This window comes from Guillardia theta, assembly GCF_000315625.1.
Source record: "Guillardia theta CCMP2712 unplaced genomic scaffold GUITHscaffold_189, whole genome shotgun sequence".
Taxonomy (NCBI): Eukaryota; class Cryptophyceae; order Pyrenomonadales; family Geminigeraceae; genus Guillardia; species Guillardia theta.
The window spans coordinates 33,925-47,945 of NW_005434487.1; the positions used below are offsets into that span (position 1 = coordinate 33,925).

The 14,021-nt window shown below is 54.4% G+C and overlaps 3 protein-coding genes across 3 annotated transcripts in view; 2 read left to right on the forward strand and 1 right to left on the reverse strand.

Moving 5' to 3' along the window:
- Nucleotides 1–986: 986 nt before the first annotated feature.
- On the forward strand, nt 987–1,694 carry GUITHDRAFT_53142 (hypothetical protein; the record flags this gene model as incomplete). The annotated part of the gene is made up of 1 exon (XM_005820130.1): nt 987–1,694. A coding segment is annotated over one exon (708 nt), but the record flags the coding sequence as incomplete, so codon positions are not given.
- A 1,038-nt stretch (nt 1,695–2,732) lies between these two features.
- On the reverse strand, nt 2,733–7,458 carry GUITHDRAFT_120607 (hypothetical protein; the record flags this gene model as incomplete). The annotated part of the gene is made up of 36 exons (XM_005820131.1): nt 2,733–2,825; nt 2,876–2,915; nt 2,966–3,063; nt 3,112–3,162; nt 3,211–3,285; nt 3,483–3,567; nt 3,726–3,826; nt 3,874–3,960; nt 4,018–4,068; nt 4,121–4,235; nt 4,283–4,353; nt 4,404–4,457; nt 4,503–4,601; nt 4,652–4,714; nt 4,769–4,836; nt 4,883–4,929; nt 4,983–5,079; nt 5,124–5,177; nt 5,236–5,319; nt 5,362–5,404; nt 5,470–5,521; nt 5,579–5,658; nt 5,702–5,770; nt 5,827–5,935; nt 5,984–6,054; nt 6,106–6,154; nt 6,205–6,296; nt 6,349–6,530; nt 6,578–6,638; nt 6,706–6,809; nt 6,857–6,920; nt 6,975–7,043; nt 7,094–7,132; nt 7,178–7,259; nt 7,307–7,377; nt 7,429–7,458. The coding sequence occupies 36 exons, from the start codon at nt 7,456–7,458 to the stop codon at nt 2,733–2,735; spliced, it is 2,700 nt and encodes an 899-aa protein (XP_005820188.1).
- Nucleotides 7,459–9,696: 2,238 nt separating this feature from the next.
- Nucleotides 9,697–14,021, forward strand: part of GUITHDRAFT_166525 (heat shock protein 70-like protein) — a gene marked incomplete at its 5' end in the record, with an annotated part of 5,437 nt that continues 1,112 nt past the window's right edge. The window contains 16 exons of the mRNA XM_005820132.1: nt 9,697–10,095; nt 10,155–10,276; nt 10,439–10,550; nt 10,599–10,721; nt 10,792–11,121; nt 11,168–11,288; nt 11,502–11,542; nt 11,591–11,652; nt 11,905–11,954; nt 12,002–12,045; nt 12,472–12,547; nt 12,924–13,141; nt 13,188–13,331; nt 13,548–13,586; nt 13,746–13,789; nt 13,940–14,000. Of these exons, the coding sequence (XP_005820189.1) occupies nt 9,697–10,095; nt 10,155–10,276; nt 10,439–10,550; nt 10,599–10,721; nt 10,792–11,121; nt 11,168–11,288; nt 11,502–11,542; nt 11,591–11,652; nt 11,905–11,954; nt 12,002–12,045; nt 12,472–12,547; nt 12,924–13,141; nt 13,188–13,331; nt 13,548–13,586; nt 13,746–13,789; nt 13,940–14,000 (1,986 nt within the window). The remainder of the gene's footprint in view (nt 10,096–10,154; nt 10,277–10,438; nt 10,551–10,598; nt 10,722–10,791; nt 11,122–11,167; nt 11,289–11,501; nt 11,543–11,590; nt 11,653–11,904; nt 11,955–12,001; nt 12,046–12,471; nt 12,548–12,923; nt 13,142–13,187; nt 13,332–13,547; nt 13,587–13,745; nt 13,790–13,939; nt 14,001–14,021) is intronic.

Below are 14,021 nucleotides of genomic sequence, written 5' to 3' on the forward strand. Positions count from 1 at the left end.
CCTCCTCCTCCTCCTCCTCCTCCTCCTCCTCCTCCTCCTCCTCCTCCTCCTCCTCCTCCTCCTCCTCCTCCTCCTCCTCCTCCTCCTCCCTCCTCCCTCCCTCCCTCCCTCCCTCCCTCCCTCCTCCCTCCTCCCTCCTCCTCCTCCTCCTCCTCCTCCTCCTCCTCCTCCTCCTCCTCCTCCTCCTCCCTCCTCCTCCTCCTCCTCCTCCTCTCCCTCCTCCTCTCCCTCCTCCTCTCCCTCCTCTCCTCTCCCACGTCCTTCCCTCCCCTCCTCCTCCCCTCCCTCCTCCCCTCCCCTCCTCATCTCTCATATGCATCATTGCTTCTTATGCATGCGATCTCTCATCTCGTGAAAATGATCGTGCAATCGACGTCTGATGACATCTCTACAGCCCGTACGTTCCCCCGGACAATGCCATTGTCACTCCTCAAAGCTCCGTTCACTTTGGGCAGGAGGTGCTGGTGGAGTGCGAGCAAGGGTTTTACGCGGAGAAGGAGAGCAGACCGCAATGTCTCGGTGATGTTGGGATAGTCCAGATAAATCACAGGTGAGGCGAATGCTTGTACCCTCCTACTCTACTCCTCCTCCACCACCACCACCCTCCTCCTCCTCCCCTTCCTCCTCCTCTCCTCCTCCTCCTCCTCTACTCCTCCTCCTCCTCTACTCCTCCTCCTCCTCTACTCCTCCTCCTCTACTCCTCCTCCATTCTTCCCACTTCGCAGAGGTTCATAGCTGTTTGTATTCGAAAGTAGCTCTCTCGTCCTCTTCCTATCCCTTTGATCTCCTGCTCTTCTAGGTACACTCCTGGTCTCCAATCCTGCCTGGCTTGTCCGGCGGATTCTAGCTCCAGGAGAGGAAGCGTCAGACTTGCTTCTTGCTCGTGCAACGGAGGATACTTCAACAATCCTTCCTTCTCCCCCTCCTCCTTCTCCTCTTCCTCCCTCAACTCTTCCAACGTCACCTCGAACTCTTCCTCCCCCCTCTTCGCCTCCTCCAACTCCACGAGCTTCTGTCTCCTCTGCCCTCCAGGCAAGTACCGCGAGCCCTTCACCGTCGAGGTATGCCTCCTCTGTCCTCCTGGCACCTTCCAGCCCCTCCCGGGGGCTCCCAACGTGACCTCGTGCCTTGCTTGTCCGCCTGGCTCGACGTCTGCAGCAGGAGCTTCTCTTCTTGGCAGCTGCACCTGCGCCCCCGGTTACGCGGGCCGCTCGCCGTTCAACTGCTCCTCCTGCGGCTTCGGAAATTTCTCGAGCAGCGAGGGGGCTGAACGCTGCGAGCTCTGCCCTGCTGGCTCCTTCTCTGACGAGCTCTCCGCCACGACCTGCCACGATTGTCCACCAGGAACTTTCAGCTCCTCCTCCTCCTCCTCCTCCTGTTCCTCCTGCCCCCCTGCCTCCTTCTCCTCCGCGGGTGCCTCCCACCCCTCGGACTGCTTCTGCCTCGCAGGGTTTGAGGTGGACGGGAGCGGCGCGTGCGTCCCCTGCCGCAACGGGACGTTCAAGGAGGTGGAAGGGAACAGCAACTGCTCTCAGTGCCCGGAGAACTCGACGACGACGAGGACGGGAAGCACGAGCATCGCTCAGTGCGTCTGCCGTGCCGGCAACGAGGGAAGGGATGGGAACCCCTGCTCTCCTTGCCCTGCTGGATCCTACAAGAGCAAGGTGGGCGACGCTCCCTGCCTTCCCTGCCCTCCCTCCTCCTTCTCAGCTGCAGGTAGCGCCGTGTGCTCTCCATGCCCGGTCAACTCTACTCCCGCCGTGGGGCAGGCAGCGTGTGTCTGTGTTGCCGGGTACGAACCGTCACCCCCGCTCGTCTCCTGCTCGATGTGCCCTGAGGGGAAGTACAAGCCGACGGCAGGGAACTTGCCTTGCTTGTCCTGCCAGGCAAACTCCACGTCGCCGGCGGGGAGCCGAGCTTCCTTCAACTGCAGCTGCTTCCCTGGCTTCACGCGGGAGCTGGTGGTGCCCTGGTCGACCTGCGGAGGAGGATGCGCCTGTTTCCCTTCCATCGGCCAGCAGGAGGGGACTATCAGCGACGGGCCGGGGGACTACCCGGTCAGGACCGAGTGCTGGTGGATGATAGGAGGACGCAACATTCACTTGGTGCTCAAGGAGGTGGACGTGGAGCGCGGCTTCGACTTCCTCCGGATCTCCTCCTGTCTCGATCCCTCCTGCAACGCCTCCCTGCCCCTCGCCTCCTTCACTGGCAGCGACGGAGTCAACGAGACCTTCTTCCTTCCAGCTGGAGCCTTCAGAGTTTCTCTCCTCTCAGACTTCGGCATCTCGGGTACTTATCTCCGCGCCTACTTGCCCCTTCCCCCCTTGCTCTGCCCTCTTCCTCCCCACTCCTCCTCCCGGCTTTCCTCCCTGCTCGTTCTCCTTCACCTCTATTTCTCTCTCCTCGCTCTCTCCTACCGTTGGCCTTTCTTTCCCATCCCCCATCTTTCCCATCTTTCGCTCCTCACAAGCTAACTGCTTCTCTCCAGCCGCAGGCTTTGTCGCAGCGTGGCGGACGGACCCGGAAGGGTACTACTGCAATCCTCCTTGAGCGGGAGAGGATATGAAGGAAGAAGAGGAGGGTATGAAGGGACCTCGAAATCTTTGCATACAACAGCAACTTGGACTCTCTTCCCACATACCTCGATGTATCTCTATCTCTATTTCTATCTCTATCTCTATCTCTATCTCTATCTCTGTCTCTACCTCTGTCTCTACCTCTGTCTCTGTCTCTCACTCTCCTGTCCATTCGGCTATCTGGTCCGCCAACTTGTCGGCTATCTGGTTGCCACAGATGGGAAACTTGCGGAAGAGGGTGATGAAGGCCTGGAAGGAGTCAGACGAGCTCGTGGCTGGCTTGACGCGCGTCAACATACCGGCTCGTCGTCTCCGTCCTCTTCCTCCACTTCGATGTTTCTGATCAGCCTCGGTCAGCGGAGGAGCAACAAGACGCCTGTCTCGGGTACCTCCTCCCCTTGGGTACGATTTCTTCCTCCTCCTTCTTCGACACGGGTTGTATCCTCGTCACGGTCTTCTGCAGGACCTCGAGCGAGTTCTGCGACACCTGCGGCAAGAGGTGAGGGCGCGTGCTCTCGCTCTGCTCCTGCTCTACCTGCACGAGCTCGGCCTGCGACGGGTTCATCTCGAACTGCGGGAGAGCATACTACAAGCTCGACCATCAGCGGGCACGAGGAGGCGCTTAGAGCCTCACGAGATGCTTCTTGGGATCCGCGCAGAACTCGCAGAAGATTTTGCCGGAGTAGAGGCAGTAGATGGCCTTGGGGGGCTGAAACATTTGAGGATCAGAAGGGGGTTCGGAGAGCAGGAGGCAGGAGGGTCAGAGAGCAGGAGGGTCAGAGAGCAGGAGGGTCAGAGAGCAGGAGGGTCAGAGAGCAGGAGGGTCAGAGAGCAGGAGGGTCAGAGAGCAGGAGGGTCAGAGAGCAGGAGGGTCAGAGAGTAGGAGGGTCAGAGTAGCGCTATCACCTTGACGACATCGAAGCGAACGTCGCAGAAGTAGTCCTTGGGCGCGTCCTCGTCCTCGTCCGGCGTGATCCCATCCCGGTTGACTCTGTAGCAAAGAAGATCAGCGATCACTCCTTGCTCTCTCCTGCTACTTTCCTCCCGCCCTGTTCCTGCCTTCCTCTTCCTCTTCCTCCCTCCCTCCCTCCCTCCCTCTCTTTTCTCTCCGTCTTCTCTGTCTCCTTTTCAAGCACTTCCCCTCCTCACCTCCCGTTGCACTGCCGGCAGAGCTCCATGGGCTCTACGAATCGGTTTCCTCTAACTAGCGTGAGAGCGTTGCGACCGGGTAGGTCGGCTGGGTTCATGTCCTGCCGGAGGGTCAGAGGGGAGCTGGAGTCTTCCTAGGCTCCGACACCTTGTTACGCCCCAACCTCTTCTTGATCCACTCGTCAGCAGCATGGAGCACGGCGTCGCCTTTGATGTTGATCTGAGCCATCGCCTCCTGTGCCGTCATCGACCCTCTCAATCAGCTCGCCCTCGACCAAGCGACATCTCACACCTTCATTCCCTGGTATTTCTTGTCGTAAATCTCCCAGATTCCTTTCCACCCCTTCAACAAAAGTCAAAGAGACTCGGAGAATGTCAAGACATGTACAACTCACGCTTCGAAAGTTGTTTTTCTCTTGAGATTGCTTTCGGGCATTTCTTGGCACAAAGGCCTCGGAGCCATCAGGAAACAGAGTGGTCAAGGCATTCTGGTCGGGGCATTGCCAATTGCTGGCAAGCAGGTGCGTCAGCTCGGTCGGCATTTAAACTCGCGTTACCCTCTCTTTTCTGGCGGCTCGTTGGCATAAATTTCTTTGCATGCTTGAAGGGCTTTTCGCTTCTCTGCACACTTTGAAAGTTTGAATGTCTGAGAGAGGTCGATTAGTTTCCGTTCAATACCTTTGAGCAAACAGGTTTGGAAAAATGCGAATCCTCGACTTCAAGTCTTAATGCCTAGAAGCACGGTAAATCATCAACGAGGTTACTATGAAATCCCACCTTGATCTTGTCTTCGAATTTCTTCTGCAGCGCTTTTTCCTTTTCTTTCTTGCTCTTTTGCTCCAACGTCATGTTCCCTTCGTCGATTTCATCTTCATTCTGCTTTCCAAGTCACAAGTTCATTGCATGTACTTGCAGCTCAAAGGCACATGATCCTCTTCTTCGTCTTGCTCCTTCTTGAGTCTCATACGAGCGATGTTGTGCGTGATCGACTAGAAAACCCCTCAGAAGGCTTGCCCCCTTCACCTTCACCTTCGCCTTCGCACCTTCACTGCCTGGTCGATTCTATCGGGGATGTTGACAGCTCTCAAGACTCCATCCAGCCAGTGCTCATCTGAAAGCGGAATAAGTTTGACAAGACTAAGATGGTGGCTGTGAACCTTCGCGCATGAGGATATCTGTGATGTACTCTCTTCCAATTTCATACCTGACCATCACTCAACATGGAAAGGCAAAGGCACAACCGTTGAAGTCACTCACCCGAATTCCTCCATCCTTGCTTGGTAATTTGTCACTTCTTTGGAGAATGCCTTTCCGCAGTGGTAGCAAATCACTTTTCCTCCTCCAGGAAGCCAATCTTCCGACATCATCACGCAACAGACGAAGGGTTCTACTTTCAACCTGCTTTGAGCTCTTCACCCGTCTCATTGCACCTGTTCTGCTTGTAGCCAAAGGCTGACAGACAGGGATTAGGACTCTGCAGAGCGTAGGGAGCGCTGGTATTTTCCCTCACCTTCGATCTCGTGCAGCATGTGTTGGACTTGCCAACTTTCGTCGTCTGTTATCAGCAGGTCCAGAACAAAAGCAACAGCTCCGCCTTCCGCAAGCTCAGCTCAACACAAACCCCCTCCACCCCTACCAGCATCATATTTTCCGTAAAGGAAAAGTTTCTTGTTGCCGTTCTGGAAATCGTGTCAAGATGATCTTCGACAACACGTGACAAGGTTGGAATCAATCATCTCCATACCCTTCCTTCGACAATGTCTGAAACTTTGAAAGCATTTTGCTTTCCAAAGCACCTTGTGGACCAAGTTACAATCTCGGGGAGACAATCAGAAGGAAATCAGGTGGGATACTTTTTAGATGGCGTGAAAGTTGATACGCATGAGGAGCCAGGAGGAAACCAGACATTCTCGTACTTGGGATCATCTTGTTCCTGCTCTCTATATCAATTGGTTCCTTGACTATGAAACATTCACCTCTTCTGTAGGATTCACTTTCTTCAACCCGAATCTGAACCACACTTTGGACACAAACCCGAGCTCAACCTTGTTTTGAGGTTAGTGCAAGCATGTTCAAACTGCTGTGTAAGTCTTATGGATACCTGTCTACGTGAAGAATGTAAGTAGATCGATATTGTCTCAGGTTCTTCCGTCCTGTAGCCACTTGGAAACAAATCTAGATACCACTCTCCATCGCATGTGAACTCAGCGCTGCAACAACGTCAGCTTGGTCGTTCGCACAGGGCACTTCCATGACACCTCGAAAGTTTTTTGTTTGGACCAATTTTGGCGACCACGCGCTTCAGATCATGGATGACCCAATTCACTCTCTACAAGGTGGTCTGAACAAACAAGGCGAGAGAAGGATATAAGGCTGGTACCTGTCTCCCTGACAGAGTGAGCTCCGGTTCAAGTTGAGGCTCCTCCAGTCTGACAATCACTTCACCGATCGACCATGCGACAGTCGTACTCAAGTTCACCGCAAGCCCGAGGCAGCAAATATGATTATTTCCAACGTGATATGACCATCCTGAACTCTCTCTCGATTTTTCCCATACTCTAACATGTATCCCTGACGCCAAGCATTCATTTCATTTCTCCTTGATCATCATTGTAAGCTTTACCTCTCTCCAGTTGTAGAGTTTTCCTATGTCGAATAATTTTTCAAAACCTGCACTTTCTGGTTCAGAGCTGCTCAAGTAGATCAAAAGAGTCACACCCCAGCTTGGCTCTCTGTTCGTGAACAGCTGGGACAGAGATCTTTCTATGCAAGGAGGAAGCACAACACCGTTGGCATCTGCTTGTCCTGTACGTTGTATAAGTGAATCTGACAAGGTCTTGAACATCACGCACCCATCTTGGAAGATGTCGCACTGTTCTTGGAAAAACTTCTTTTGCCTTCACTCCGTTGGCTCTGACAAATCAAATCAAATCAAATCAAGGCTGCTTGCACATGCGCCTACCAGTGCCCGTGAACTTACTCTAGACTTTGTACCACCCGGTTTTGTGGAGGCTTCGGTTGCAAGAGACGCAGCACTGGATGCAATACTCGCATCGTCATCTTCATCCTCCCCTTCTTCCGCATCTTTGACAACGACAAGTTAAATGCAATCGAAACTGATGGAGTCTTACCGGCTTGTCCTGCATTCTTCCCTTTTGCATCTTCATCAAACTGAGGAATAGGTTGCATCTTCAACTTTGTTTGCGCTGGAGTCAGAGAAAGATTAAGGTTCAGATGAAGTTTTCACACCTCCACAGAGGCAAAACTTTGGCTGGTGATCCTGTCTGGATTTTCTGGATCGCCTTGATCTCTTTCGCACTGCATTCACTCACACCATCAGGTCAAACGTGCTGACTTCGGAAGATCACCTCGTCGTTCATGATGTACAGAGAAGCATAATCCGGGTCCTGCGAGCTCTTCAGCGACATCACTCTCAAATCGACAACAATCACCGTGAATCCTTTAGGAAAATACACAACCTTCCAGGGGGTTCCACCAGCCATGATCGGCTTGCTGACAATGCTTCCACCAAAACTGATTGTCCCATTCAAAGACAAGACAGACAACGAACGCTTTTGTACCTGATAGACTTCACCCTTCCGAATTTGATAGTGAAAGAAGTAAAATCTCCCTGAGCTTTGACATTCTCAATCTGAATACCCAGTGAGCGACTCCTTCAATATCAATCATGCAGGCAGTTCACCGAATGCCAAGGTTTATTGGAGAAAAACATGGCCCGGCGGAGAAATCTGGGATTCCTTTGAAAGTTGTCACTGTTGGAATATTGCCAGGACGGGGACTTGACAATCAGGAGCAGATAGACATTGAGATAAAGGAACACTCCTTCATCTGAGCTTGTCTTAGCTTTTCCAACGCAACTCCAGAGGAAAGAAAACCATTTCTATCTCTACGATTGACAGCAATCCTCTGCTAGTGTTATAACTCATCTCATCAAGAATGCTGGGTATCTTTCACGAGAAGATCGTTCGAAATCCACACGATTCTTGCACCTTGACACCTCCTGGCCTCATCTGTCATTTCTCCTCCTTCCTAACTTCCGACCTCTCTTCTGAAGCCGTCGTGTAACAGTGAAGTAGGAGCACAACCATGAGGCACTATCCTTTCTGGGATTCTACCTCTTTCACCGACACGTTTTCGTCCCTTCAATGACTTGCTGATGGTGCTGTGACTTCCCTCTCTCTTGCTGATGGTGCTGTGACTTCCCTCTCTTCCCTCTTTTTACTTGACCTGTCCTCGTTTCCCTCGACTCGTCCCCGACATACTTTTCTCATCTCTCCCCTCCCCTTCCTCTGTCCTGCGTTGCTCATCTTTCCACCCTCCGAGCTTTCCATGCTCCCACTTGCTCTCTTCTCCTCATCCTCCTTGTCACTTCTGTTTCTCTTCCCTCGCTTCTCTCTCTTCACCCTTGCTACTTCTCCATCCTCGATTTCTGCATCGAATCATCGGATGTGAAGGGTCGTCCACCCCCACCCCCTACCCTCGAAGTTCCCTCCACTCTATACCTCTGAAATGGATCAGACGCCAGTACCCCGTCAATGTCCCTCACCCACCCACCATTTCACCCTCACCCACCCTACCGGCTAATCGCTACCGCATCTCGGAGAAGTACCCGGGTCAGTCAGGCCCATGATAGGGCCGGGGCCGGGCCCGACTCGAGAGTTACGGTAGTAGCCTTCCGCGACTCCGGCGAGGCCCTGACTCACGGTGAGGCCGGGCGGCCGGCGGCGGCCGGCCTGAGTCACCCCGGCGACTCGGCGACTCACTCATTGAGTCATCATCGGCGCCTTGCCAGGCTCACTTACTGAGTCATCGCCCTGACTCACTCACTGAGCCATCATCGGGGTACAGTCGGCGCCCTCGTTCAAGTACTCACCGTGGCTGAGTCCGGGCCAACGAATTTGAGAAGAAATGGATTTGTTCGCGCGGCGATGTCGGCAGTGGCACGATGGACGCCATGGCGTGACTGAGTGAGGTCGGAGCCACATCCGATCTCTGGTCACCCGGTGGTTCATCAACCCTAAGGTGCCACGGTCTGTCGGCCCTTTCCCTTGCCCTGGCACTGTGCCGGTGTGTGTCCGTACCGTACGGTATGGTACAACACATATCTGAGCACGCAGTACGGTGACGGGCGGCAGCGATCAGGATGTACTGGGCAGGCTTGTCGGGCCGCGGCCGGAAGTTTTCGGGCGCTGCCCGCCGGGCCCGGGCTGCCCGGCCAGGGCCTTGTCCGATCCGATCGGGATCAGGATGATCGGGATCCGCCCGGCAGGCTAGCAGTGCGGCCTGGATGCGTCAGTGAAATGGTATCGAACGTCACCATCCCCACTGGTCATGATGGACCCCTGGATTTCAAATATGCCTACCCCTACACCGGTGTTTTTAGTAGGAAAAGTTCTTGTCCAAATATAGGTAGGTATCCACCCCACCCTGTTCATATTCAATTTTCAATGACCCCTACCCCCAGGACTCTCTAGTATCCGCAAGCGAAATGCTGCGTGTAATATTATGAGTGGGGATTGCGACGAGGAGGTGGAGGGGAGTGAGATTGTAGCTGTGAGGTAGGAGAGACATGCTTGAAACTTGTGCAGATGATACAGGATACTGGAGACAGAGGTATAGATATCCAGAGATGGAGCGAAGTCAGGCTGAAAGTAGGATAGAGTGATCTAGACAGCGATGTGAAGGCGGCATCAGGATGGTTATGATTATGAGACGTGGATTAAGAGGGGGAAAGGATTCAAGGGATAAAGATACCATAGGATCGTGACAGATATGGAGAGGAAGGAAAAACAGGTTTAACTCCAGACAAGCATGGATAATACCCGAGATTCGGTTTTCGCATTGTTTCATTTCATTCCCTTGACTCCCTGGTAACCGTCCATTGTTCGGCACAGGTCTGTGGAATCAAAGATTAGAGTCATAGGATCGCGAGGAAAGTTCCGATCCAGCGATGAGGAAGTTTTCTGTTGGGTTGGACTTGGGGTCGCAGCAGATTGCCCTGGCTGTGTTCGATCATGAGAGGCAGTGCTCAGTACCTCTTGAGATCAGCGGGGACAAGACGATGCCCACCTGCATCTCGTTCGAGGGTGACAACACCATCGTGGGGAAGAGAGCCGAGAGCCGTTCTGCACGCAAGTGTGAAGGGGTTCTGTGTGCGTACAGGCAGATGCTGTATGGGATGCGGCAGGAGTGGAGGATGCATAGGGAGATGTGCCGACAGCGATGGCACTTTGGGGTCTCTATGGACGAGGCTGATGGATCTCAGGACAAGGCGTCTGAGAGCGAGCACAGTGACAGCTGCTACGTCGTTCAGGGGGAAGTTGTGAAGATTGAGGAGGTCATTCGGAAGGTGAGAGCTAGTGTGTCCTCAGGTTGTGCATGCTGTTGAAGCGCTGAGCTCTGTCTCAGATCATTGAAGTTGTTTGCACCACTCTCATCGATGCGATCCGGAGTGGAGGAGCGCTGGAAGTGAACGATGGGCAAATCCCAAGTTTCATCAACTTTGCTTGTTCTGTTCCTGAATGTCTGAGGTACGACAGACGGAAGATTGCGTGCCATCCTGCCTCCTTTTCCTTTTTCCTATTCCCTCCTCCTCCTCCCCTTCCTCCTCCTCCTCCTCCTCCTCCTCCTCCTCCTCCTCCTCCCTTGACTGTGTCAAGAACTATGTTCATGCTCTTGATGCTATCCTGCAGTGAAGAACAAAGGGGCGTGATATCAGCTGGAATCAAGGAGGCACTGGAGGAGGGGCTCGGGCCAAACATTCCGCTCCTCCTAGTCAACGAGACCCTTGCCATCGCCATGCAGGTACTTGAGAAAGTTTGAGTTCGACTGTGAGTAAGACGTGTCGGGAAGTACTCCTCAATCCCTCCCATCATCCCCAAGACATTTATGTGCATCGACCTCGGAGCGTCCAAACTGACTGTCTCCATATTCGAGCTGAAGAAGAAGGATGTCGACTCCTTCTGCTTGCAAGAGGTGCTAGGGAGGAGGGGGTGAAGGGAGCTCGGGGCTGGTTGGAGGTGATGTGGAACTGATGGAGAGGCAGGTGATGTCGAGGACAAACGTGTTCGTGAGCGGCAGCGAGATCGAGTACAAGCTGATGCAGTGGTGCGAGAAGCATAAACCCTTCGCTGAAAGCGTGCTGGGCTCCTCCTCCTCCCGCTTCAAGCTGCGGCGAGACGTGCGGGGAGCCATGAAGACGCTTACGGTGGCGGAAGAGGCGATGATTGAGACAGACAACTTGGCTGGAGGAAACGATCTGCAAGTGATGCTGACGCTAGAGGACTTCGAGCATGAGTGCAAGGACATCTTCGACTCGGTCCTCCTCCTCCTGGAGTTCGTCGCCAAGGAGAGCAACGTTGGATACCCTCAGGAGGTGACACAGACGCTGCGAGTGCGACGGGGCTGATGAAGATGTGCAGGTCATCCTGACAGGAGGAGCGATGCGCATCCCGTGCCTTCAGAGGAGAATCCAGCAGCTGCTGTCCCCGCACGGGTCGAGCATCAGGAAGACGGTGGACATGGACAGAGGAATCTCCCTTGGTGAGTTTGCAATCTTGAGGTGCAGAAGATGAGGATGAGGAGAGAGAGAGAGAGACGCGATGGAGGAACACGGAGATGGAAGTAGGAGGAGGGGAGACAGGAGATGGAGGATTGAATGCAGTGAAGGAGGACGAGAGGAGGAGGATGGAGGGGGAGGAGGAGAGGCAGGAGGAGCAGGACTGCTTGTTCGACTCTTTGACCACTCGAATACAGGCGCTGCGATGATCGCGGCCATCAAGCACGACCCGTCAGTGGTGAGGAGGAAGAGATGAACCGCTGCTGGTGTGACTAGGAGGGTGAAGGTGAAGATGCCGCTCGACCCGACGTCGCCGTTCGAGGAGAACTCTTCGAGACAGATCCTGAGGTGATGCAGGGAGAGAGGATGAGACAAGGGGCGGGATGAGAGAGATAGGAGCAAGAAGGGTTGGGTGTGTGGGGGCGGTCAGAGTAGAGCAGAGGGATGCAAAGAAGACGAGCATCGCAGTATGAGAGTCGGAAGGGGCGGAGGAGGACGGTGTGGGAAAGTGGGAGGAAAAAGAGGGAGGAGAGGAGAAGGGGAGGGGAGACGGGGGATGTAGTCTCTCTATCGTCATCCTGATTTCAACGGCTCCTGCAGGGTCACCAAGGACGGACGTCTATCCCACGTCGCTCCCAGGGTGGAGAAAGGTGAAGGGAGAGCCTCGAGGAGCAGCCGAGCTGACTCAGACCAGTAGGAAGAGACGTGGAGGAGTTCAACGCCAAGATCGAAGACATTCAAGTCAGCTTTGCTCCACCTCTCCCTCCCCTCTCCCCGCGTTCCTTTCCCTCAATTTCCCGAACGCTAATCGTTCCCGTCTCCGCTCCTCTTCATCTTTCACTTGCTCTTCTTGTTCCTCGTTCCCCCTTGTCTTTGACTGCCTACCTCACTCAAACACAGTCCAAATATGATGCTGCCATGCGTCGCCTGCAAGTTTCCTCGGACTCGGAAGAGAAGATGAAAGATCAGATCTTCGAGCAGCAGAAGCTGATTGAAACTCTGAGATCCAAGGCACTTCCTTCTCACTCCTTCCACCCTCCTCCCCCCTCCTCCGCCCTCCTCCCCCCCCCTCCACCCTCCTCCGCCCTCCTCCCTCTCCTGTTGTTTCCTCCCGTCTCTCGCTAAGTTTGGTCTGCTTTATGCTCTATTTCCCTGATACTCCTACAGGTGAAGGAGCTGGAGGGTCAAGTCTCTGACAAGTCGGCTGGAGTTCCTTCCCCTGTCGCCCAGCCCACCAGCCCTGGTACCACCAGCCTTCTCCTCTCCTCTCCTCTCCTCTCCTCTCCTCTCCTCTCCTCTCCTCTCCTCTCCTCTCCTCTCGTCTCCTCTCCTCTCCTCTCCTCTCCTCTCCTCTCCTCTCCTCTCCTCTCGTCTCCTCTCCTCTCTTCTCCTCTCGTCTCGTCTCCTCTCCTCTCGTCTCGTCTCCTCTCGTCTCCTCTCCTCTCCTCTCCTCTCGTCTCCTCTCCTCTCCTCTCGGCTACCTCCTCTCCTCTCCTCTCCTCCTCTTAGCGCAAGCTCTCTAGTCTCCTCCACTGTTCTCTCCTCACCGATGTATTCCCGATCCCACTTTCTTCTCTATCTCTTTTGCTCTCCATCTTCCCGGCTCATCCTCCTCCAAGGCTCTGAGTTCGCCATCGCGCGAGCCAACGCGCTTGAAAGTGAATCTTCGCGTCTCCGGGAGCAAGTCGACGTCTTGCGCTCCCGCCTCTCCGCGGCTGAGGGGCAGTGCCGCATCCTCTCCCAGAAGCAACACGTCTCGCTCTCCTCCTCCTCCTCCTCCTCTGACTTGCTGCGTCAGAGCGCGGAACTCGCCGTCAAGGAGGCGCAAGCAACCAAGGTGGCAGCACCGGAGAGGAAGGGGAGAGCAACTGACGAAGAGGCAGGAGGAAGCGATGAAGAAGGTCTCGGACATGGAGGAGACGATGAGGAGGATGCGGGAGGAGGTGGAGGAGGCGAAGAAAGAGAAGATGCGGATTGAAGATCAGCTCTACGATTCTCTCGGCGCTCACACAGAAGTAGACAAGCAGGTGCTTGCAGCGGCAAGGGAGAGGAGGAGGAAGAGAGCGAGAAGGGAAGATAAGACAGGGACAGAGCGAGAGAGAGGAGGGAGGAGGAATAGTGAGGGAGGGAATAGGCGCAGGGGAGAGAGGGCAGGGGGAAGGAGGAATAGGGAGGGGAGAAGGGATGGAGCAGAAGTGAGCAGGAGGAGGACTGAGGGATCACGAACTGACGATGAAGGACAGGTGAAGGTGTTGACTAGTCGGCTCAAGGAGGCTGAGAATGTGAGAGTCCCTCTCAACCCCGTTCAATCAATTCCCTGCTCCCCGCCCTCCTCGCCTGCATCTCATCCTCCTCCCTTCACTCCCTCCCTCCCTCCCTCTCCTCCTCTATCCTCCCTCCCTCCTTTCTTTGTGGATTCTCACTGATTCTTCCTACTGCAGAATTTGTCAAAATCGCAAAAGTCCTTGAGCTCAGAATCTCAAAGGTTTCGTCTTCACCATCGAAACACCCTCTCCTCTTTCCACTCCACTCCACCCTAAACCTCTCCTCTCCTCTCTCCTCTCTCCTCTCCTCTCCTCTCCTCTCCTCTCCTCTCCTCTCCTCTCCTCTCCTCTTTCTGATCTCTTTACCTCAGGCATGCTGTTGTTGAAGAGAAATTGCAGTCTGATCTAGAAGTTGCTCAGAAGAGGATCAAGGTGTGATATCGCATGTTTCTC